This window comes from Lolium perenne, chromosome 7, assembly GCF_019359855.2.
Source record: "Lolium perenne isolate Kyuss_39 chromosome 7, Kyuss_2.0, whole genome shotgun sequence".
In the NCBI taxonomy this organism is placed as follows: domain Eukaryota; kingdom Viridiplantae; phylum Streptophyta; class Magnoliopsida; order Poales; family Poaceae; genus Lolium; species Lolium perenne.
The window spans coordinates 48,497,753-48,520,267 of NC_067250.2; the positions used below are offsets into that span (position 1 = coordinate 48,497,753).

General features: G+C 44.7%; 2 protein-coding genes across 4 annotated transcripts; both read right to left on the bottom strand.

Annotated features, from left to right (window-relative positions):
* Positions 1 to 904: 904 nt before the first annotated feature.
* LOC127317590 (uncharacterized) lies at positions 905 to 17,233 on the bottom strand. 3 transcript variants are annotated; one of them, XM_051348161.2, is made up of 24 exons: positions 16,618 to 17,231; positions 16,384 to 16,508; positions 16,209 to 16,303; positions 15,949 to 16,128; positions 14,873 to 14,939; positions 14,191 to 14,242; positions 13,428 to 13,493; positions 12,771 to 12,934; positions 12,616 to 12,686; positions 12,258 to 12,449; positions 12,122 to 12,163; positions 10,959 to 11,066; positions 10,669 to 10,758; positions 10,457 to 10,532; positions 8,999 to 9,095; positions 8,853 to 8,922; positions 8,572 to 8,748; positions 7,540 to 7,662; positions 2,355 to 2,438; positions 2,046 to 2,230; positions 1,817 to 1,955; positions 1,640 to 1,699; positions 1,480 to 1,545; positions 905 to 1,392 (listed from the first exon to the last, which is right to left on the bottom strand). In XM_051348161.2, the coding sequence occupies exons 1-24, from the start codon at positions 17,019 to 17,021 to the stop codon at positions 1,279 to 1,281; spliced, it is 2,847 nt and encodes a 948-aa protein (XP_051204121.1). In that variant the 5' UTR covers positions 17,022 to 17,231; the 3' UTR covers positions 905 to 1,278. The 3 variants fall into 3 exon arrangements, with proteins under 3 accessions (XP_051204121.1, XP_051204120.1, XP_051204119.1); XM_051348160.2 differs by having other exon boundaries at positions 14,873 to 14,957; XM_051348159.2 differs by having other exon boundaries at positions 12,616 to 12,934; positions 14,873 to 14,957; positions 16,618 to 17,233.
* A 1,113-nt stretch (positions 17,234 to 18,346) lies between these two features.
* On the bottom strand, positions 18,347 to 21,561 carry LOC127316063 (uncharacterized). Its single transcript, XM_051346485.1, has 3 exons — positions 21,397 to 21,561; positions 19,091 to 19,541; positions 18,347 to 18,411 (listed from the first exon to the last, which is right to left on the bottom strand). Exons 1-3 carry the CDS (start codon positions 21,559 to 21,561, stop codon positions 18,347 to 18,349), a joined length of 681 nt encoding a protein of 226 aa, XP_051202445.1.
* Between the last annotated feature and the right edge of the window lie 954 nt (positions 21,562 to 22,515).

Genomic DNA, 22,515 nt, shown 5'->3' on the forward strand with positions numbered 1-22,515 from the left:
TTAAGAAATATCAGATATGAGATTCTAGACTTTCAGCCACGGTGGTATCGGGGCTACCGGCTACTCCCTTATAATAAAGTTGCCTCCTAACCTCTTTGTTGATTCAGTGGTTTTTTCGCCATCAATCATGTTCATTCTGTTTTAACGTCTGCTTGGAAGAACAATATGTTCTTCATCCCAAAATGTAAGACGTCCTTAAACTTCGCTGGTCAGCAACGTATAACTTAGACTATGATTTTTTTTTTCTAATAATATGTCTACAAATTTTTATAATAACATATATGAAATGAAAGAAACAACATGGCTGGGAAACAGAGCAAAGGCAAAGGGTAGCCTGAGGTGCCCTAACTTGGACCAGTAGTGACCGCAGAAAGTCAGCATGCGGTCAACAATGAGGAGCATCGCGTCGACCATGCGTGCCCACCACCACCACCACCACTCCACCAGTCTGCCACCATGATCTCCATCCGATCCACCGGATAAACTTCCTATACCCATCGTCCCAGCAGAGCTCTGCTCCTTTGCTTGCTGAGTCTAGAAATCAAAGAAAACAAGGCTAAACCGTCCACACGGTACGGTGCGGGCTTAATTCACGTGCTTGGCAGTTCGGGACCAAACTATGAACATGCTCGCTGACACAACAGGAAGGTACATGCATCCGTCATAAAAGAAAGTACAGAATGATGCGTTAAAAACTCTTTACCCAAAATTAAAACACATTGCAGGGGCTACACTTGGTCGTTAAAGACTCTAATCACAAATGGAAAAAAATGTACTAGTGGTATAGAACAGAACCGAAACAGTAAGCATATCAAGGCAGTCAAGCAACAGCAACAGAACACATTGGTTCTCTCCAACAGGTAATTGTGCAGAGAACATTATTCAATCATGGAAAACAGTCACGAAGAAACAACAGAACACGTAGTTTATTTTAAGATGGTACACTGTCAGTTGTTCTGGTCAAAATTTCCGGAGCTATTTACAGTTTGATCAGGCATCGGCCAGGATGCGGCAACGGTACAACAGGAGAAATGGTTAACACTGTCTATTAACCAGGCTCGGGAAACATAGGTGTTTCTCTGTTGATGCAGGGACATATCAATGCTCAAATAGACTAAGTACTAAGAGATGGAGAGGGCAAGATTGGCCACTGCAGTCAAAAAGGCGGTCATCAAAGCTGAGACACGAAAGCTCTACCACTGATTTAATTCTGTATGGCTAAATAAGAGCACAATGGGCTAATGGTACTACAGATTATACTCACACTACAGGAACATGTTAGCTGCCAAACCCAAAAGGTGATTTACTCCTGCTGCCACCTTCGCCGTACTGTTCGTTCCATTTTCTTAGCTCGTTCATGCTTGTGGCATCGAAAGAAACGGATGGGCTCACCTGTACAGGTGATGCAAACAATGAAATATGAAACATGATATCCATTGGAATGCACAGAACAGTCAACAAACAGTAGGGTTCTAATACCTTGGCTTTTGCTTGGATAAAGTCATCCAACTTTAAGGACCTCAAAGAAGTTTTTGTACTAGCCCCCTAAGAAAAGGTGGCAACCATGTGAGCAAACATGCAGGAGAATCCACGATGAATAAACTTGCAACAACCAATACGAAAAGCAAGATAATGACACCTTATTTTCTTCTTCTAGTAGTTCATGAACTGGCCTGTATGCTGCGGCTATGCATAGGTTCTGCAGAAAAATGCACCAAACGAGTTTATACAAAGTTACACATGAGTAACATAAGTGGACATCAGGTAAATTAGGAGAAGAAGAATAGAACAACTGATGATGACTTAAGTATGGTACCTTCAAGTCACTTCCAGAGTAACCTTCTGTTGCGTTGGCTAGTTCGTCAAATCCAAATTCAGATTCTAGGTTTTCTTTGGCAAGTAAAATCTTAAGAATTTTCATTCGGTTCTGCGCATCTGGAAGGTCGACGTATATCCTATGAATCATGTTGCAGATCATCACATTGTTAAGGCACCAAGCCAAAGTAATACATTGCCAGGCACAAGCACATAACTGCAGATTTTACCTCCTGGGCAAACGCCGTATTACTGCATCATCTAGATCAAATGGACGGTTCGTTGCACCAAGAATAAGTATCCTTTGATTCTCTTTGGACCGTAGACCATCCCAAGCTGCCATAAACTCATTGCGCATCCTTCTCGTTGCTTCATGCTCCATTGCACCACCTCTTGCACCAAGTAGGCTGTCAACCTACCATTAGCAAAACAAAATTGCATGAGAATCAGGAGATTCCATGTGACATGTTGAAATGATAAGGACACCGTCCTGAATATAAATAACCTGCTTCAGTTTGTTTGATCAAATCAAAACTCACCTCATCCACAAATATGATGACAGGAGCTAGCCGACTCGCAAAGGAGAAAAGGGCTTTGGTGAGCTTCTCAGCATCTCCAAACCACTGTTGACAGAAAACAGATATTGGCTACTGAATTGAGTTGTGAAATGTCGTGTACATTCCAGGAAGAGAATTCACACACAAGATGAACTTCTATACACGTCTTCGTAATTTCATGTAAAGCAGCAGGTACGCACACAACTAGCAGGGAGGGACTGTAGATGAAAGCAGTGCTGAAATTGATCTAGGAGCTAATAGAGGTTTGATTATCACTAGTATAGCATAAATGGAAGGATGGAAGAGTAGTGTGATCTAAGAAATCATACATGATCATTACCAAAGTATTTGTTTACAAAGAGAATGTTCAGCCTATCAGTCTGTGTTGGAGACTGTCCTAGGAGAGCCCAGAATATTCCAAGGAGTAATAGTATATTAGTGCTGTCCTAGGAGTGCCTGGAACATTCCAGTGAATGTTGTAGTCTAGGCTAGTGTCCTACCAGATTCTAGAGTATTCCACTGTACTAGTTAACATGTACCTAGTTCAGCTATATATATATGAGGGTGTGGAGGTCCAAGTGACCCAACCCATCCACAATTTCCCCAAAAGTCTACATGGTATCAGAGCTAGAGGCAGTGATGGTGTGTGCTACGGGCTGCCTGTGGTGATTCGGTGGAGTAAGGTGGAGTTCCGCAAAATCCAGGGGAAATACAACAGACGGGCAGAGAAGTGGAGTGTTGCCCAGGTAGAAGTGTTGATGTGAGCTGCTGCAGAGGTGCGGAGCCAACCGTCTGCAGCGTTCGGAGTGGTGGTGAATCTTGCAAAGTTCGGTGTGGTGGTGAAGGGAGCAGCTGGGTGAGGTGCAGCTGCTTGTGGCTTGCAGTGAAGAGGGAAAAGCAAAGGTGCTGATTTCTGCGTGTGCGAGTAGAGGACAGAGGAGAGACCTAAGCTGCGTGTGCAGCCAGAAGAAAGATCCAGAGGGGTCGAGAGATCTGCAAGAGTAGGTCAAATATAGCAGAGAAGAGAAGAAGCACATAAGCTGGTTTGTTGGTGTTTTTCAGCAATATTGATCAATGGGGGAGAATCAAACAATTGAGAAGCTACTTGAGAAAATGACTCAATTGCTCAAGGAGATTGAGAAGTTGAGACAATCAAGGGAGAGTGCAGAAATTCCAAAACAAAGTGGAAAAACAACTGTCCTAGGAAATTGTGTGAATCTTGCACAAACAGAAGAAGCAATCTCAAGTCAGGCTCCTGCATTAAATGGAACTTGTTCAAATTGGATTCTGGATTCGGGAGCATCAGCACATGTCACGGGTAAGTGGAGTGAGTTTGCATCATATACTCCACATCCACCCATGCATAAAGAGACAATCCAAACAGCCGATGGAACTTATCAACCTGTGAAAGGGGTCGGCACAGTGAAATGCACTCCGTCCATTACATTGTCTTCGGTATTATATGCTCCATCGTTTCCGGTGAGTTTGGTGTCTATGAGCTCTTTGGTTGATGATATTGATTGTCGAATAATTGCCGATCGATATAATTGTATAATTGAAGAGAGGAAGACTGGAAGGAGGCTTGGGATAGGTGTGAGACATAAGGGATTGTGGTACTTGGATAGAAGGGAAACCGATGAAGCGTTGTGCACTGCTCTTACAGTTGTTACCAATAATGATGAGGCAAGGTTGATACTCCAACATTGTCGATTGGGCCATATGTCCTTTGATACTATGAGTAAGATATTCCCTGAAGAAATGAAGAAGGTGGACAAAGAAAAACTTGTGTGTGATGCATGTGAGTTTGGAAAACACACCAGGACATCATATGTGAGTCGTGGACTGCGAAGCACGTTGCCCTTTGTACTGATTCACTCTGATGTATGGACTTCCCCGGTGGTCTCTGTTAGCGGGATGAAGTATTTTGTCACCTTCATTGATTGCTACTCCCGAATGACTTGGATATATCTTCTGAAACATAAAAGTGAGGTGCTTACATGCTTCAAGGACTTCTATGCATATGTCCAAAATCGCTTCAACGCTAGTATTCAAATTATCAGGACAGATAATGGGACGGAGTATGTGAACAATGAATTTGGCAATTTTCTTTCCCAAAAAGGAATACTTCATCAAACTTCATGTCCTGATACTTCTCCACAGAATGGAGTAGCTGAAAGGAAGAATCGTCATCTGCTAGAGGTGGCTCGGTCACTTATGTTTACCATGAATGTACCCAAATTCTTGTGGAGTGAAGCGGTTATGACTGCTACTTATCTCATCAACCAGATGCCCTCAAGAGTGCTTGGGATGAAGACTCCATATGAAATGATCTATGGCCAAAATGAGTTCATCGTTCCGCCAAAGGTGTTTGGGTGTACTTGCTTTGTTAGAGACCATAGACCTTCGGTGGGAAAATTGGATCCTCGTGCTGTGAAGTGCATCTTCATTGGATACCCATCTGGACAAAAGGGCTACAAGTGTTGGAGCCCTAGTGAGCGGAGAACATTTGTTAGCATGGATATGACATTTAGAGAGTCTGAGCCGTTCTATGGAGAGAAGACGGACCTCAGCTCGTTGTTTGACTTTGACTCTCCTAGCACAATCGAAGCTAGTCGAGAGGGGGAGAGTGAACTTTTGAGGACAAAGGAACATGAACCATCCAGAGTTGTTGTTGGTTCAATTCCATCTCCTACGAGTGAAGAGAGATGGACAAAGCCAAATGAGAAAGAAAATCTAAGGGTGTCTACAAGGAGACAAGCTACAAGTGAAGAGAGATGGAGAAAGCCAAATGAGGAACAAAATCTGAAAGTGTATACACGGAGAAAATCGCAGCATGAGCAACAGCAACAACAGGTTCCCACGACAAGTGACACACAGGTGCAGGGGGGGCAACATGTACAACAACAGGCTCCCACGACAAGTGACACACAGGTGCAGGGGGAGCAACATGCTCCAACAGGTGTTGAAACTGATGAATTGTCTGATGACGCAGGTCCATCTATTACGAGGGATTCAATGGACTTGCCCATTGCCTTAAGAAAAGGAACCCGAGCTGCAGCTAGAAAACCTCCAAATTGGTACCAGGAGGAGCATGACATTGCTAATTATGTATCATATGCATCTCTATCTACGAACTACAGGGCCTTCATCTTCATCGCATCATTGCAATCTGTGGTGATCCCAAGAGACTGGAAAGTAGCAAAGCAAGACCCCAAGTGGCGTGAGGCCATGATAGAGGAGTTAAATGCTCTCGAAAGGAATAAAACTTGGGAACTTGTACATCTTCCAGCAGGAAAGAGAGCTGTTGGGTGTAAATGGATCTACACCGTGAAACAAAATCCAGAAGGGAAAATTGAAAGGTACAAGGCAAGACTAGTTGCGAGAGGATATAGTTAGACATATGGGATTGACTATGATGAGACTTTTGCGCCGGTGGCAAAGATGAACACGGTAAGGATCCTAATCTCATGTGCAACTAACTTCGGGTGGCCTTTGCATCAGTTGGATGTCAAGAATGCATTCTTGCATGGAGATTTAAAGGAGGAAGTATACATGGATATCCCACCTGGTTTCTCCACTCCTAGAACATCTGGAAAGGTATGCAGGTTGAGAAAATCTCTATACGGCCTTAAGCAATCTCCACGGGCATGGTTTGATAGATTTAGACGAGTTATATGTGCTATGAGATATAAGCAGTGTAATGGGGATCATACGGTATTCTATCGGCACTCAAATAGCAAGATTACAATCCTTGCCGTATATGTTGATGATATCATAATCACCGGAGATGATGAGGTGGAGATATCACGATTGAAAGACAGCCTACGCAAGGAATTTGAGGTAAAGGATCTTGGCCAACTCAAGTACTTTCTTGGCATAGAAATTGCTAGATCCCCCAAAGGGATTGTTCTCTCCCAGCGAAAGTATGTATTGGACTTGCTTAGTGACACAGGCATGCTTGGGTGTCGGGTTGCATCAACACCTATTGATCAAAACAACAAATTATGCGCCGAATCTGGGGAACCAGTGAACAAAGAGAAGTACCAGAAGCTTGTTGGAAGGCTCATCTATCTATGTCACACGAGACCCGATATTTCATATCTTTGTGAGTGTAGTGAGCAGATACATGCATGATCCTAGAAGCGGACACTTAGATGCGGTCAACCAAATCCTCCGGTACTTGAAAGGTAGTCCAGGAAAGGGACTATGGTTCAAAAGGAATGGTCATCTAAATGTGGATGGGTATTGTGATCTTGTTGGGCAAGTTGCTTGGATGATAGGAGATCAACATCTCGTTATTGTGTGTTTGTCGGAAATTTAGTGTCATGGCGAAGTAAGAAGCGACGGTGGTTTCAAAGTCAACAGTGAAGAAGTGAATACGAGCTATGTCGCAAGGTTTGAGTGAGATGTTATGGGTGAGGAATCTTCTTTGAATCGAAACTGTTGAGGAAAGGCCCTTTAAATTTGTGGTGTGACAACAAGTCGGCAATCAACATCGCAAACAATCCTGTTCAACATGATAGAACCAAGCATGTGGAGATTGATCGCTTCTTCATAAAGGAGAAGTTGGATGACGGTATAATTAAGATAAGTCATGTAACCTCTAGCGAACAAATTGCAGACTGTTTAACTAAAGGATTAGGAAATAAAGAGTGTAGTTCAGCTTGTAACAAGATGGGAATGATAGATATCTATCATCCATCTTGAGGGGGAGTGTTGGAGACTGTCCTAGGAGAGCCCAGAATATTCCAAGGAGTAATAGTATATTAGTGCTGTCCTAGGAGTGCCTGGAACATTCCAGTGAATGTTGTAGTCTAGGCTAGTGTCCTACCAGATTCTAGAGTATTCCACTGTACTAGTTAACATGTACCTAGTTCAGCTATATATATATGAGGGTGTGGAGGTCCAAGTGACCCAACCCATCCACAATTTCCCCAAAAGTCTACAGTCTGCAACTACAAGCAATGGTAAATTTGATACAGGAGAGAGATAACCATGCAAAAGCGTCTGTGAATTGGAAAACATAAAATGGCGCAGGATATTTTAGGGTCAAATAGAAAAAGGGATTTTTCAGATAATATAGAAGTGAATAAGTGATTCATAATTTTCATTCCAATCAGTTGTCACAATAATACAACTCCTACACTCCAAAGTCGAGTACATCTACCTTTGATGTGAGACTAGAACCAGTGATGCTGATAAAATTTGCTCCAGCTTCTGTCGCAAGTGCCTTTGCCAAAAGTGTTTTTCCTGTTCCAGGAGGTCCAAAAAGCAGTATTCCTTTGCAAGGCTGAACAAAGGTCCACAGAGACACTTCATGTCAAAAATACAACAATGAAATAAAGCCATGCATACAAAAGTACATCTAAGAAAGCCAAAAGTTTTAGACTTTGCATCAGAGATATTTCTTCTTTTATAGGTATGCCATAAAAATGTAAGAGTGTTTCTTCATGGACTTAGCAATTTGATTTATGAAGTTGAGTCAAATGATATCACATCACCATTTCTCGCTCTCTAATGATTTAATTAAGCTCAATAAGTCATGCTTGCACCCTGCATACAAGTATGCAAATAGCACTACCAAAGCAATTTATCATGAAAACACCCAAAAAAAAGTTTATATGGAATATTTTGCTATCTGTTATAGGTATCACTATCGCAGATATCATGAACAAAATTACTGGAGGAAAATGAAAAACCCTCTAAGCTGAGGATATCAACGAAGTTACCGTTAAGGATAGCAACCCAATCAACTGTTTCATCTACCGCAAACTTGTACCTAGTGCTGGCTCACTACAAGTTTCCAACTCATTAGAGGACCCATTATGTACATTCAGCACAAAAAATCTGCTTTACTAGACATCCATAAAAATACCTCTCCTCTAAAATCTCCAAAGATAATCACTAATTATAAAACAACATCATGTAATATTGAGTATTGAGAGCTACAAAACAAGCTTGCAGAGGCATAGCACCAAGGCCCCACCAAAATTGTAAGTACATTTCGTATGTAGAGGTTTGGAACTAAAGATAAAACTAAGGTTATTTTTGCATTAGAAGAGTATTTCAGTGTTGTATGGATATAAATTGGCAGTCAAAGTAGTTTGTAAGCCCATATGGTAACAAGGGGCCAGAATCAATATTAAGAAGCCCAAATTGCTACAGGGAGATATGGATATGCAAATGGAAAGCATTATACCCTTAACAAGTTCCCACGTGAGAAAAGCTCTGGTCTCCTCATTGGAAGAGTAACAAGTTCGTCCAGTGTCTTCTTGACATCCTCGAGAGCACCAATATCTTCAAATTTAACTCCAATTTCATGGGGAGGTACAACTGCTGAAATGAAATTGCGCTCAAATTCATCTTTTGCCAACATCTGCAGCAAAACACTCATTGAGGTTGGACATCATCACAACATAACGAACTTGCTAAATAAGAACAAACTAACTAACTCTATGAAACAACCATAACTTAGAGTACCTTCATGTTTTCAGAGAGCTTCTTAGGTGAAGCCTCCTGCTCCCTTAGCCTCCTGATTGCTAGCTCCAGACTTCAAATAAGGTAAGATATTAACAGTTATGTCTAGCCAAAGATACGATTGAATGGCCAGACCAATGAGGAAATACCTCTCGCGGGGAATAACTAGCTTGTCGCCCTTAATGGAAGGATGAGTTGCTGACGACAAGTAGTGACTTCTAGCCCATCCAATGACCTTCTCTGCTCCTACATCCACAATACAAATTTACAAATGCATGCAGTTAGCAAACTGTTCTACTCCAACTTAAGGCACTTTTAAGTTCGTTTATAGCGTGACAAAAGGTACAGCATCATACAGTCATGCGTCCACAAACAGCTGAAACAATAAACAACAAATACGAGCATATCCCTCCCACTGACCGAGATGAGGAACGCGTATTGCTGCTTGCTGGCCGTGAATTTCTGATCAGATCTGGCAGCTGTGGCATTTGCGCAAGTGATCAACAACATGAGGACTGAAGAATGAGGAAAGGGTCTACTTGGCCCGATTGGCATTTGGGACTGCGAGGTGATTTTTGGTTATCACCAATGTGTAAACAAGGTGGTGTGTCATGCAGCAGATCCTGCGCCATCGTGTACCGATAATGTTGGGCCTCCAACCATGGCGACCACAGACAACAGTGATTGAAGAGGGTGAGGAGCATCCAGCGTAAAACCTAGTGGGTTTGGATCTGGAGTTCAAAGAAAGAACAAAGGAGGGAGAAATACATGGAGAAGTTGACGCCTGTCGACTAACCCATGTTGCTGCCTAGATCCGAAGGTTCTTAGCTACTTACTCCTTCTGTTCCAAATTAATTGACTCTTTACTCCCTCCAGAGTCAATTAATTTGGAACAGAAAGAGTATATTAAAGACTGAAACCAACAAGGGCAAAACCACTCCACACCAGGAGCAACCTAGACCACTTTTTTTTAAAAAAGGAGGAACCTAAAAGGTAGAAACCAATAACCTAAAAACTAGATCTAGTAGAAAAATGTACACGACATGGGTCCCACATCATACAACGATGCGCTGGAGAGGAACGGGGGATCTGGTAAGAGTTTGGAAGACTAATTAGGAAAACAGAAGGCAGAAAAGGAGCCCAGAACAGACTAGAGGAATTTACAAGTAAAAAAAAAGGTTGTAACTTAAGAGAGGTGAGTGGGAGTTTTTGCTTTTGAAACGGAGACAGGTGAGCGGGAGTTATACTGAGTAGGAAGGTAAATATTAATTTACTTATAAGGCCATGCAACTTCAAATTCTTTGGACCCATGCCCACTGACTGAGCACAAATAGCGTTCTCTAGTTGCAGTTTAGCGGGGTCCGTGTGCACATTGCAAATCAAGATTCCTAACGAGAGTAATGATATGAGTTAGAACTACGGTTGGATCGATAAAACCAGATTGCATGCTAGTATGCCACCCACAAACCAAATAATAATCATGAACTTCAATAAACTTTAAGCTGGACATTGTTTGATATGATCCATCAGCACATTAGCCACACTGGCAATCATGATTTTAGGGAAAAGCATATGCGTCATAATATGGATCCAGTTAGCAGGCTTACTTTGTTTTGTCAGAATAATGCCATCTAACTTCACGTGCAGCAGATTTTCACATGATAGCTCATGCTCTTCAAGCACCTGCATTTACCGGCCATGACTTACAGGTAAGCACTTGGGGAAGCGCCATTAAGTCACTTCCCATATGAGGGCTGAATAATGGAAATGAATAGGAATTGATTAAAATTACTGACTAAGCAAATAGCTCTTCCAATACCTTGTGTACTTCAACAAGGTTATGCCTTGAAATGATTATTTTTTTGTCCTCCTCAATCTGGTTATTGAAAACTCTCAGTTGCTCATCATCCTGAACATAAAAGAAAGTATTACACAGCTATAAAGACAACAGCATTAAACAAGCTAGAGGGGCTTGCAGATAGTAAGCTTTTGTGCACTGATGGTGACTAATGAAACACTAGGATTAACATACCAGTGGCCAAAAAAAAAGATTAACATACCACTACTTCCAGGAACAAAGTACAAAAAATGATGTAAACCTTTTTATACCTTTGGAAGAGGAACAAAAAATTTGTTTCCGAAGAGCTTTGCTATGCCATTAGACTTTGAAGGCTTCCGCCCTTTTAGCCCCCCTACCAGCCTCCTCAAGGATGATGTCTGAAAAAAAATAGAAATTTCAAATTACTAAGAATTTCACCTGTTGCTATGGCCAAAAATGAAACCAACTCTCCAAGACATTGTTCCAAAGAAAGTAGCTCAAAGCAGCAGTTCAAATTTACAAGCAGACCAATGTAAAAATCACTTTTGTTTTCTATCTACTTTGTTATTGGGACAATGCTAAGGTACAGTATATTTGCGAGGAGGCTATGGAAAATTATTGATGCTTTTGGAGGCTGCATTTACATTGCTGTGGCTTCATCAAAGAATTTCCACTATGCTAGTTTTTCACATACTAACTCCTAAACTCTTCTAACAGTTGTAACAGAAACATTATACTAGATTCGATCATTATTATCTGCAATCCAGCACAGCTTAGCACAGGAACAGCAACCTGCCACCAGGCAGTCTTTGCCAGAGCTGACCGGTGTTGGGCACCTGTTAAGGCCAGACAAACAGGATCAACTAAGACAAACATCGTTTGGACTGAGCCAGGCCTTGCTTGCCAGCAGGCTTACAATGTTGGACTTACTAATCTACTGGCAAAGATATTTAAGAAAATATGGGATTGTTTGAATTTTCTTCCAAAAGAAAATGATATACGGTCAAGAAGGCTAGCATACCAAGCTGTCTTGCTGCTAATTTATCCAGCTATGTCAAAGATCCCTTGACTTATGCTGATAATGTGAGGACGAGCACATTGAACAAAGCTCATGGGAATATTTCATAGGTTAGGTTAAGCAATATATATGTCCTGTCAGTGCTAATAGTTTCTTTTCCCATCCAGAGTCACCAGTGTTGCTAGCACGTAAGAAATAAAGGAATGAGGGCATAAAAGGGCAAGAAAAAAATAGTACGACATGTTTGGAGGTCTCTCGTAGATGCAACAGCTAAAGAAACTTTGTGGCATGCTGTGCCATAACTAATACCTAGGTAAGAAACAATTACAAAGCTAAACAGGATAATAAAGAATTGAAGATGCTTTCATAATCAGTTGTAACGGGGTAACACCACAAAACAAACATATATGCTTCAATAGATTAGCATGAAATTACCAGTGGAGACAGGCGAGAAAGATTGTGAAACACCAGCGCCTTCTGTATTTATCCATAACAAAAGTAAGAATCAGAAAATATCTACATATGAATGGAAGCATAAGCGAGTGAGACTAGATGAGTTTCTATCGCTTACCGGATCTTTATCCTTGGGTGCTGCCTCGAGTATGTTCTGCCCACATATCAACACTAAAGGTCCATTAAGCTGATCAAACATTTCCTCTACCTTTTCGATAAACTCTCTGCGATTTGATCTTGGAACTGCCCTAGAAAGCCACTGTGAACTGTCCGGAAAGTAAACAATGGCTGGTTGAAGAGATGGCAGTGCCTATTTTTTTAAGCAAAGAAAACCCAAAAGAGGTAAGTTTACAGAGCAGAACAGATAGAACACGGAATGTACATAACATAGACTAGTGGTCAAAGCTACACAAACTTATGCATGCAGGGAGAAAGAGAAAAATGTTCCGCACAAAACATATTGTGTGACAATTTACCTCACAAAAGGCTTCGATCGCGATATGCCAATCTTCCGCCTGAGTATCATGGTCATGCGCAATATCTTGAGCTAAAAGCACAAAGAAGACCATTGTTAAAATTGCAGGATATTCAAACTGGATGAAGCTATGGACGCTTGGAATGGAATACATACTGTCAACCCAGTAAACCGATGATTTAGCATCTTCCTCTTCGGCGTCTTTGTTAGCTTCATCTTTTGTACCATCAGCCAGTTTCTCGTCAGGAGGGTCAAATATAACAGCCACTTGATCGCCATTTATCTCATATATCTCTCCACGCTGTCCATTTGATAAAGTTCTGCAATTTAACAGTTGGGAGAATGTTGAGTTATAAAACAATACACAAGAGTACTTTAAGAATGTCAAGATATAAGCTATTCAGCTTGTAATATCAAGAACACGAAACATGAAACCAAATCATTCATCAGAAACAATGTCAATGTGGACTACCAAGATGGAAGGAAGCACATTGTGTCCAGTGTCTACAACTACAAGCAAAAAAAAGCTGCCTAAACATGTATATATACCATTTATTTTAAGCATAGCAAGCAAAGATTTCAGCAGAACTTACAAATGTTTCATAATATGCTTGAGACCGGCACTTGGTTTCAATTCAAGATATTCATTGCCATATTACAGTTATTTTAATGAGAAACTTAAAATATTAAACATACTCGTAAAGATAACATATGTCCAGTTATCCCAGGGCGTTAAAAGCTGAAACGCAAACAAAACATGGAACAAGGCATGCAGTCAAAGCCACCTATCTGAGACAAGATATATCCACCCACCTGCCGCTAATAAAGGTATAGGCATCTGCTGCTCCCTCTTGAGTAGGAATTTTCCCCAGAATGATCCTGTATGAAGTGCATCATGGTTAGATGAGCTCAATTAGTACGCCGGTCCATAGCCCTGTTAGATGAGAGAGAATGAACTCTACAAACATGTGCAACATGCCCTCCTAATACCTAGCTCCAATCTCACCAGCATTACTGAGCATGCATGCAGAGAGAACTAACAATGCACGCATGCACATGCAGTCATGCACAAGAGCTCAAAAGAATAAACATGGAAACCATGCATACACCTGGACCAGCAAGTACCCATGTGGCCAGTCCTACACATCCACATAAAGGCCCACCCATCTTCCGTCATGTGCTTGCTCCACAAGTGTGTCTATATGCATAGGCACACGTCTCACACAATTGCAGCCCATGCATGAATTTCAGTTCGAATTTCTTTGGGTTACTCAGGTCTGATGAATTATGAATAATTAATACTCATGCTTATTAACAATTTCCAGAAACAAACTCTCATTTATTTCGATATAATCAACAACACGAATAGAACATGTAAACCTGGGAGAAACTCATGACATCATATAACACATGACACTACAACAGACATGTCAGCGCTCTGCACAGATACATCAAATCAAATTAGGTACCAAAACATGAGTTTAACGAATTGAAAGGTTGTTAATGCAAAGGGAGAAAATCAAGAAAAAAGTGGCAAAACCAAAAAAAAAATAGGGGCAGCACTCCCAACAAGTACCTGTTATCTGCTTCAACAAGCACTGACGCTCCAACATACTTGACCCTGTCACCTGAAACAATGATAAAGGAAGTCGGTGCGGTCTTCATACAGAGTTTGGTACATGTATTAAAATGGTCCAGCCTGAATTTCAGATTCACTAATAGGTATGCTATGAAACTTATGCCAGTGGCATTACATTAATCTCATACAATATCTGTAGTGCTGAACTGCTGATCCAATACAAAAAGACAAAATTCTGAAGTTCGGAAGAAAGTTGGTGGTGTAGAGTAGTTGATCATTTATGTGTTCTGTGGTGAAGTGATGCTTCAGTTCACCCTCAGAAAAATCAACAGTACAACGCAACTGGCTATGTGCATAGTTGACGGTCTGAGAAATAACTATTTATCTAACATGCAGAATGTTGAACACATTAGTAAGCAGAATGAGATAATTCAAGATGAAGGGGTTGAGTATTATCAGATGGCGATGTGATTAACAAGCAAATGCACCTGAGTTAATACACATAACATGACATATTAACCTACAGCAGAGCTTAGCCTGTATTATCACAAGGAATACAAGAAGTAGCTACTCACCAGTATAAGATCAAGTATCAGGGTCATGATTAATTATGATACCTAATGTGCAGTCAATATTAGAGAAAACAACACTCAAGAACAAAAAAAACTTAGTCATGTACCCTTTTGGAGAGGTCTTTTCTCTTCTTCAGGGGACTCAGTGGTGGATTCTGCTGCTGAAGAATTTTCCTGCTCACCAACAACTCTCTAAGACAAGATGTTAAGGGATAAGTTGTAAGCCATAAGAGAAGCAAACAAACAGAAAGGGGAAAATAGGGTCCAAAACTAATTAGCATGCTAGTAGAAAAGATACAACACCATTGCATGAGAGCATGGTTTTAAAGGCGTCGCCTAGGCGTCGCCTAAGCGACGCTTAAGCGTCCGAGCGGTCTGAGACTCGAAGGCGTCGTCGTCGCCTTTGACTTGAGCCTAAGGCGTCCAAAAGCGTCGCCGAGGCGTCCCAAGTCGTCGCCTAGGCGTGAAAATCTCCGCCTTCCTCGCTTCTGGACGCCTCGGTCGCGCGGGAAACTGTGCGATGGCGGGAGGGAAAACTGAAATTGGCGGTCCTGGGAGGGAAATTGGGGGCCAGGGATGGGGAAAGAGAGGGAAGAGAGAGAGGGGAACATACCAGGGGAATCGATTGGGAGAGAAGAGAGAGAGGAGGGAGCTAACGGGAGAGCCGGCGGTCAGCGACGGGAGAGCCAGGAGAGCCGGCGGCGCTAACGAGTGGAGGACGACGTGCTCGTGTGCGCTGTTCCTGGGATCGCTAGGGTTAGGCTTTAGATAGTTAGTTGGGCTTTTTGGGCTGAAAGGGGCTTTTGGGCTGAAAGAGGACGACGTGCTGGTGTGCACGTCCAGCTTCAACTTCAACAGAGGCGTCGCCTTGCAACGCGCCTTAGGCGCCTATGCGTCCAGGCGCCCCCCCATCGCCTTGGGACGCCTTGGCGCCTTTAAAACCATGCATGAGACTGACACTTATTAGATGCATATATTTATATCAGAAGTTTACTACAAGACACTAATATAAACTTGAGCGTTTTTTACCTTATGCCCCCAATTTTATAAAATAGGTGGATATATACAAAGTAAAGGTACAGCCCTCGGTGTCGAAATTTTATAATAAGAGCAAGATAGTAAGAATTATCAACTGTCATTTTTTTAATATTATATGATTTGGTAGCTTAACAGAAACAAACACCTTGGCGAATTCCTCAATAGTGCGCGGAACTAACTTCTTGAGTTCTTCCACTGATCTGGTAGCTTCATCGTCATCACTTTCAGCAGAATCTTCATCTTCCGCTTCTGATCCTGAGCCTTCATCTTCTGACTCCGCCTGGCCATCCTCTTCCTCAGTCTCTGAACAATCTTCACCATTATCCTATGAGGAGGTGAGCCATCAGGTTTGCCAAACAAAACTAGAGGATTTTATGCTTTTAAAGCTGGATGAGATTGTCTTACAAAAGGAGCCAGAACACTGCTGTCCAGTACCAACAACGGCACGCGCAGCTCATGGGCGATCGCTCTCACCAATCTCTCCCGGTAAAGCTCAGTTCCTGCAACGAAAACAAAATCTCATCATCCAAAGCCAGCAGAAAGGCACACACACATTGAGGAAACATTGTCTGCACGACACCTGGCAAGCTCTGGAGCAGTATCCTCCCGCCGGATGACTGCAGCCGCGAACCGTACTCCGAAGCGGCGTCCTTGTTCCGCAGGTGCGATGCCACGCACTCGGTCAGCAGCTGCCTCGCATTGTTACTTGCAACCGAAAAAACAGGGACAGCGAAATGGAAGCTGGGTTAGTGACGTTTGGATTTGGGAAGGGAAAGCTCCCGGTAGATGATGGTGTGTCGGTCATGGTGCTTACTCGACGTAGTAAGGGAAGTTGGTCCAGGTGAGGCTGCTCTTGTGCCAGGGCACGACGCGGCGCAGGAACTCGTTGCGGAAGCGCTCGCGCTTGGTGAGGAAGGGCGACTCCCGCCGCTTGCAGCCGGTGAGGAACCGCTCGCCGCTCAGCCACTCCTGCTGGTCCTTCTCCCCGAGCCGCGCGTGGTCCTGCTGGTTGCTGCTGCTGCCGCCACTCCCCGCCGCTGTCTCCGCGCCCTCCTCCTTGGAGCTGTAGAAGCGGAGAAGCCGCCCCCTCTCGCTGAAGGGCGCACCCAGCGTCCGTACCCCGTCGGCCGCGCCAAATCTCCCGCCGGCGGCCGAGGGTGTGCCGAGGGAGATGGGCGGAGGGCGCAGGAGGCAGCGCAGCCGCATCGCCCGATGCATCGCGGGCCGCGTCGGGCGAAGCGGCGAGGGGTTCGCGAGCAGGCTAGGCCCCGGGTCCGCGCATGCGGCAAGAGGGTGGTGGATTGTAGGGCGTGCCGTCAGCGGCGGCGCAATGGCTGAGAGGGGGTGTGTTTGCTGGTTGCGGCGGCAGCGGCGGTGGCCATGGCGGCTGCCTGCACGGACCGGCGATTTGTTGCGGCTTTGGGTCGGGGAGTTCCGTGCCGCTGTTTCGGACGGCTGGGCCGTAATCTGGGCTTCGGTTTGGGCCTTAGCTAATGAAACATGCCCTTGTTGTTGTTGCTAAAAGAAGGATTCAAACATGCCCCCAGTTTTCCCTCAAAAAAAAAAAGCTCTGAGTTTTTGAAAAAAAAAATAGAACGGGGAACTTTTTTTTTTGAAAACATTCATATAAGGACAGCAGGCCGCCTCATTAAAAACCTTTCAGTCCCCTTCGGTACCCTGAAAGGAAAAGAGTGCGTCTAGAACCTGCTGCCACAACAACTAGTACAGTTACAAATGTGTGAGCAAAGTCACATCTTTGATTACATCGGCAATAATAAAATTAGGAGGATCGCAGCCCCAGAAAATAGAATTATTAGAATCAAAACAAGTTCTAGCTAACTTATGCGCTACCATGTTTGCTTCTCTAAGACAATGTTGTATGGAGAAAGGTTCGATCCTGCTCGCCACCTGAAAGCAGTCAGAGAGGATAGCGTGATAAGGGCCCCTGATCTCAATCTCTCCTTTGAAAGCTTGGACAATTTCCAGGGAATCAGATTCAATTATAATTGGAGAGCAACCAATTCTATCAACCAATTGCAAGCCCTGCAAAAGTGCAGCTGCTTCAGCCGAAGTAGCGTTATCCATGAATTGGAGCAGCGAGCACGAGCCAGCGATTGCCGCCCCCCTCCCATCACGTATAATAGCACCTGCAGCTCATGTTCCATTTGTGAAAAAACATGCATCTACATTTAATTTGTAGGAGTTCATCGGAGGCTTGCACCAATTAACTTCTTTGGGTTCAGACTTTCTTTCTGCAGCACAGTAATTCGACTTCAAAGCTTGTATAGAAAAGGCAGATTGGCGAGGAGGCGACACTGACTCTCCCTTTACAAACTCTCTTCTCTGCCACCATATATACCATGCCCCAACCAAAATCAATTCTTTTAAGTCCGTTTTAATAATTCCATTTTGAACTTGGATAAGATCCCTAAGAATTTCCTCTAGAACAACTGAGCCCGACCTGTTCAGACTAATGGCAGACTCAATATAGGGAAGAATCCCTAATGATCGCCAAATATCCTTAGCTCTACTACAAGAAAACATCAGATGAAGAATATCCTCTGGTCCTTCAAAACAAACTGGGCATTGTGGAGAGACAGGGATATGCCTATCCGCAAGAATTGACATTCCAGGAATGGTTCCGTGCAAAGCTTTCCAGGAAAAAAAATTAATCTTACTAGGAATCCTTAACTTCCATAATATATCCCAAACTGGGTTCATGGTTGACACACCTTGGTGCTGCACTCTATTAAGTCTCCGTCCATTTAAGTGGTTCCACTCGGAATAGTAAGCCGATCTTACCGAAAAAATATTTGTTTTTGTCAGATGCCAAGCAACAAAATCATCCTCCGGATTTGAACTTAGGGGAATTCTTAGAATCCTTTGAACATCCAACGGATTCAGATTTTCACGAAGCAATTCCTCGTCCCATTGTAAAGTTGCCGGGTTGATGAGATCATCTACCGTTCTAAGCATGATTTGATCCCTCGGTGTCTGGACCATACGATCCGGGCTTGACGGTATCCAGGGGTCTTGCCAGATATTGATTTTTTGGCCAGATCCTACTCTCCAAATAAAGCCCCTTTTGAAAGTACTCAAGCCTGCCAGTATACTCTGCCAAGTAAACGAGGATCCATTCTTCGGGCCAGCCTTTAAAATGTCACCATTAGGATAGTATTTCGCTCTCAACACTTGGGCACATAGGGAATCAGGATTAGTGATCAATCTCCATGTTTGTTTTGCTAGCATTGCTAAATTGAAAGCATGAAGGTCACGGGAGCCCATACCTCCAGTTCTTTTAGGGACACATAGTTTCCACCAAGCCATCCAGTGCATCTTTTTTTTCTCCTCTGTATCTCCCCACCAAAAAGCTGCCATTGCATCTGTTATTTCCTTGCAAAGCTTCTTTGGAAGATTAAAAACTGACATTGCATACACAGGTATGGATTGGATAATAGCCTTCAGAAGAATTTCTTTACCCCCCATCGACAAGAACTTTTCTTTCCAACCCTCCAGTCTTTTAATGATTTTCTCTAGAAGATAAAGGAATTTATCTGATCTATCTGCACCAACTAAAGCGGGTAAGCCAAGGTATCTATCACAGATTGCTTCCGTCATAATATTAAGTTCCACACAAATAGCAGCCCTTATATCAACATCCACATTAGGATTGAAGAAAATGCTGCATTTTGCTTGACTCACCAACTGCCCCGAGCTTGCACAATATTGGTCAAGAACCTGTCTCAATGAGGTTGCATTAGTCAAATCCGCTTTCATAAGGATTAGGGAATCATCAGCAAAGAGTAAATGCGAGACTGATGGAGCATTTCTGCAAACCCTGACACCTTCCATGCCACGAACCTCCTCCCTATGAGCCAGAAAACTTGACAGTCCTTTTGCGCAAAGCAAGAACAAATATGGTGAAAGGGGATCACCTTGCCTTAATCCCCTAGATGGAACGAACTCATCCGTTTCTTGATCATTAAACCTCACTTTATATTTAACAGACCGTACATAGGACATGAGCAGTGCAACAAACTCCTCGTCGAAGCCCAATCTTATTGTAGAAATATAGAGAGATATGCGGAATATGATGGATGTATTATTGAGCCTCATGGACGAGTATATATAGGCGTACAGGGATCATCTTGCAGTGCAAGACAAGACACAAGATCTATCTCTATCCTAGACTACCTAAACCGTACGTATACTAAATATATCTCTAACACTCCCCCGCAGTCGTAGCGGTAGTGACGTGAACAACAGTAGCGTCACGGACGGTCAGACTGGAGATAAACCGAAGTGGACCCCAGAAGGCTGACACTCCCCCGCAGTCGTAGCGGGAGCGTCGTGGACGGAGTTGCGTCGCGGCAGCTTGGACTGGAGAGGAGGCTGGTGAGGCGCAAGCGAGGTGGTAGCCCTTTATGCCGATGTCGAGGTAGCCGAGAGCGTGGGTGCTACAGCCTTGGTCGAGGGAGCCGCGCGAGGAATTGCCGTGGTCGATGTCGTGGGCGGGTGCCGGTGTCGATGTAGCCACAAGTGCGTAGTGCGCGAGGAGAGTGACGGAGACGCGTCGAGGCAGTCGTGGAGATTGTCGATGCCGAAGTCGATGCAGTCCGAGCCGTCGAGGACGAGGTGCGGCCCTAGTTTTGCCAGAACCAGGCGCACGTCGGGGACGAAGGCATACTTCGGTTTTGCCAGAACCGAGTACACATAGAAGAAGTCGGTGACGCGGTCGAGGCAGTCGTAGAGGCGATGCCGAAGAAGACGTTGTCGAAGTCGATGAAGACGAGACGTCCGGCGCGAGTTTGCCAGACTCGGGAACGTGTCGGGGACGAAGGCACTTCCGGTGTTGCCAGTACCGGGCATGCGAGGGGCAGGGACCATCATGAACTTGTCGCCATGTCAGAGGGACTAGCAGAGGAGGCCTCCGGAAGCGTCGCGGTCGCAGATCGACGAAGAGATGCCGACGCTTCCCGCGGTTCTCAGAGTAGAGTAGCAGGTGGTGTAGACGGGGACGAGGCGATGGCACGGGCGACGAAGTCGAGACGGTTGGAGACGTAGAAGGCGGCTAACCCAGCGATGACCAGGGGTGGTCATGCTGGACGCCTAGATGGGCGTTGCGGTGGTCGGCGAGCCCAGCGCGACCTGAAGTGGTTGGCGAGCCCAGCGGCGACCTGGGGTGGGGGCGCGGCGGCGGTACACGAAGTAGGCGAGGAAGACCCAGCGGCGTGACGAAGACCATGCGCGGACGGAGGCGACCCGCGCCGAAGGGGCGGCGCTGTGGTGGCCTCGGACGTCGATGCGCGGGGGACGGCGAAGGTGACCGCGTGCGGCGACGCCACGGCCTGAGGGGCCGGCGTAGCTGCAGGGCGCAAGTCGATGCAGCGGCGGGACGCCACCAGCGACGTACGCGCCTCAGAAGGCGCGTCGTTGGCTAGCAGCGTGGACCAAAGGCGGCGGCGCTGCGACCCGAAGGGGCGACGCAGCGGCAACCCGATGCTCGATCGGTGGTAGGCGCGTGCTCGGGGACGTGCTTGGCGTAGACGTGTGCGGGGTCGGTTGATCAGACCGACGGTGGCGCTACACGTGCCATGGCGTGGACGACGCGCCGCAGATCGGAGTCGTTGGCGATGTTGTCGGTGATGTCCTTGGCTATGACGGCGAAGGCGAACCGGCGATGGAGACCGTGCAGGCGAAACAGCCTGCTGCGTCGCACGTAGGGGCGCCCCGTGTGCGGCACGTCCGGCTGTGCCATGCGGTTGATGGCCGGTGCATGTCGATGCCGTTGTCGGAGTAGAGGCGCAAGTGGACGACGGCGATGGGCGACTCAATCCGATCTATGATCGGTAAACCAAAAAAGAAAAACGCCGGTCGAGCGACCGGCGACGCAAAAAGAAAACCAATCTACAGATTGGAAAAAAAAAGACTCGAGGGCAGCGGATCAACGGATCGGCGAACGAACCCTCGTACGGGTTGCGCGGCCCCCGGAGTAGATCATGGAGATCGACCTCCCCAGGGGCGGCGCGGCGCGGAAGCTTGGGCGGCGGCTAGGTCAAGGATCGTGCCGCTCTGATACCATGTAGAAATATAGAGAGATATGCGGAATATGATGGATGTATTATTGAGCCTCATGGACGAGTATATATAGGCGTACAGGGATCATCTTGCAGTGCAAGACAAGACACAAGATCTATCTCTATCCTAGACTACCTAAACCGTACGTATACTAAATATATCTCTAACACTTATCATAATCTTCTCCAGAAAGACCCATTCCACACGGTCATATGCCTTATGCATATCTAATTTGACTGCACAATAACTCCACTTCCCTTTCTTCTTATTTTGTATAGTGTGTAGACTCTCATAGGCCAACAACACATTATCATGATCATACGACCCGGAACAAAAGCGCTTTGAACTTGGGAGATAACGTCATCAAGCACATGCTTCAGCCAAAGTGCAATCATTTTTGAAATAACCTTGTAGAGCACATTACAAAGGCTAATTGGTCGGTATTGGGTAATGAGTTCAGGATTTTCAACCTTGGGGATGAGCACAATGATTGTATCATTCCAGCCATCAGGGATGATTTTGTTATTAATTGCATTGAGAACTTCTGATATCAAGGAATCACCCAAGAAGTCCCAACATTTCTTGAAAAAAATTGCATGAAGACCATCCACACCCGGTGCCTTCATATCCCCAA

What these genes read in the sequence shown, in the direction of transcription:
- LOC127317590 (XM_051348159.2), bottom strand. Translation starts at nt 17,021, where the DNA reads ATGCATCGGGCGATGCGGCTGCGCTGCCTCCTGCGCCCTCCGCCCATC. An exon ending in CTTGTTGAAGCAGATAACAG is followed by an intron (nt 13,494 to 14,190) that starts GTACTTGTTGGG and finishes CACTTCATACAG; the next exon opens with GATCATTCTGGGGAAAATTC. An exon ending in ATACGGCGTTTGCCCAGGAG is followed by an intron (nt 1,956 to 2,045) that starts GTAAAATCTGCA and finishes CATGATTCATAG; the next exon opens with GATATACGTCGACCTTCCAG.
- LOC127316063 (XM_051346485.1), bottom strand. Translation starts at nt 21,561, where the DNA reads ATGGCACAGCCGGACGTGCCGCACACGGGGCGCCCCTACGTGCGACGC. An exon ending in GGCGCGTCGTCCACGCCATG is followed by an intron (nt 19,542 to 21,396) that starts GCACGTGTAGCG and finishes TCATTGAGACAG; the next exon opens with GTTCTTGACCAATATTGTGC. An exon ending in TGTCCCTAAAAGAACTGGAG is followed by an intron (nt 18,412 to 19,090) that starts GTATGGGCTCCC and finishes TCTTGCGGATAG; the next exon opens with GCATATCCCTGTCTCTCCAC.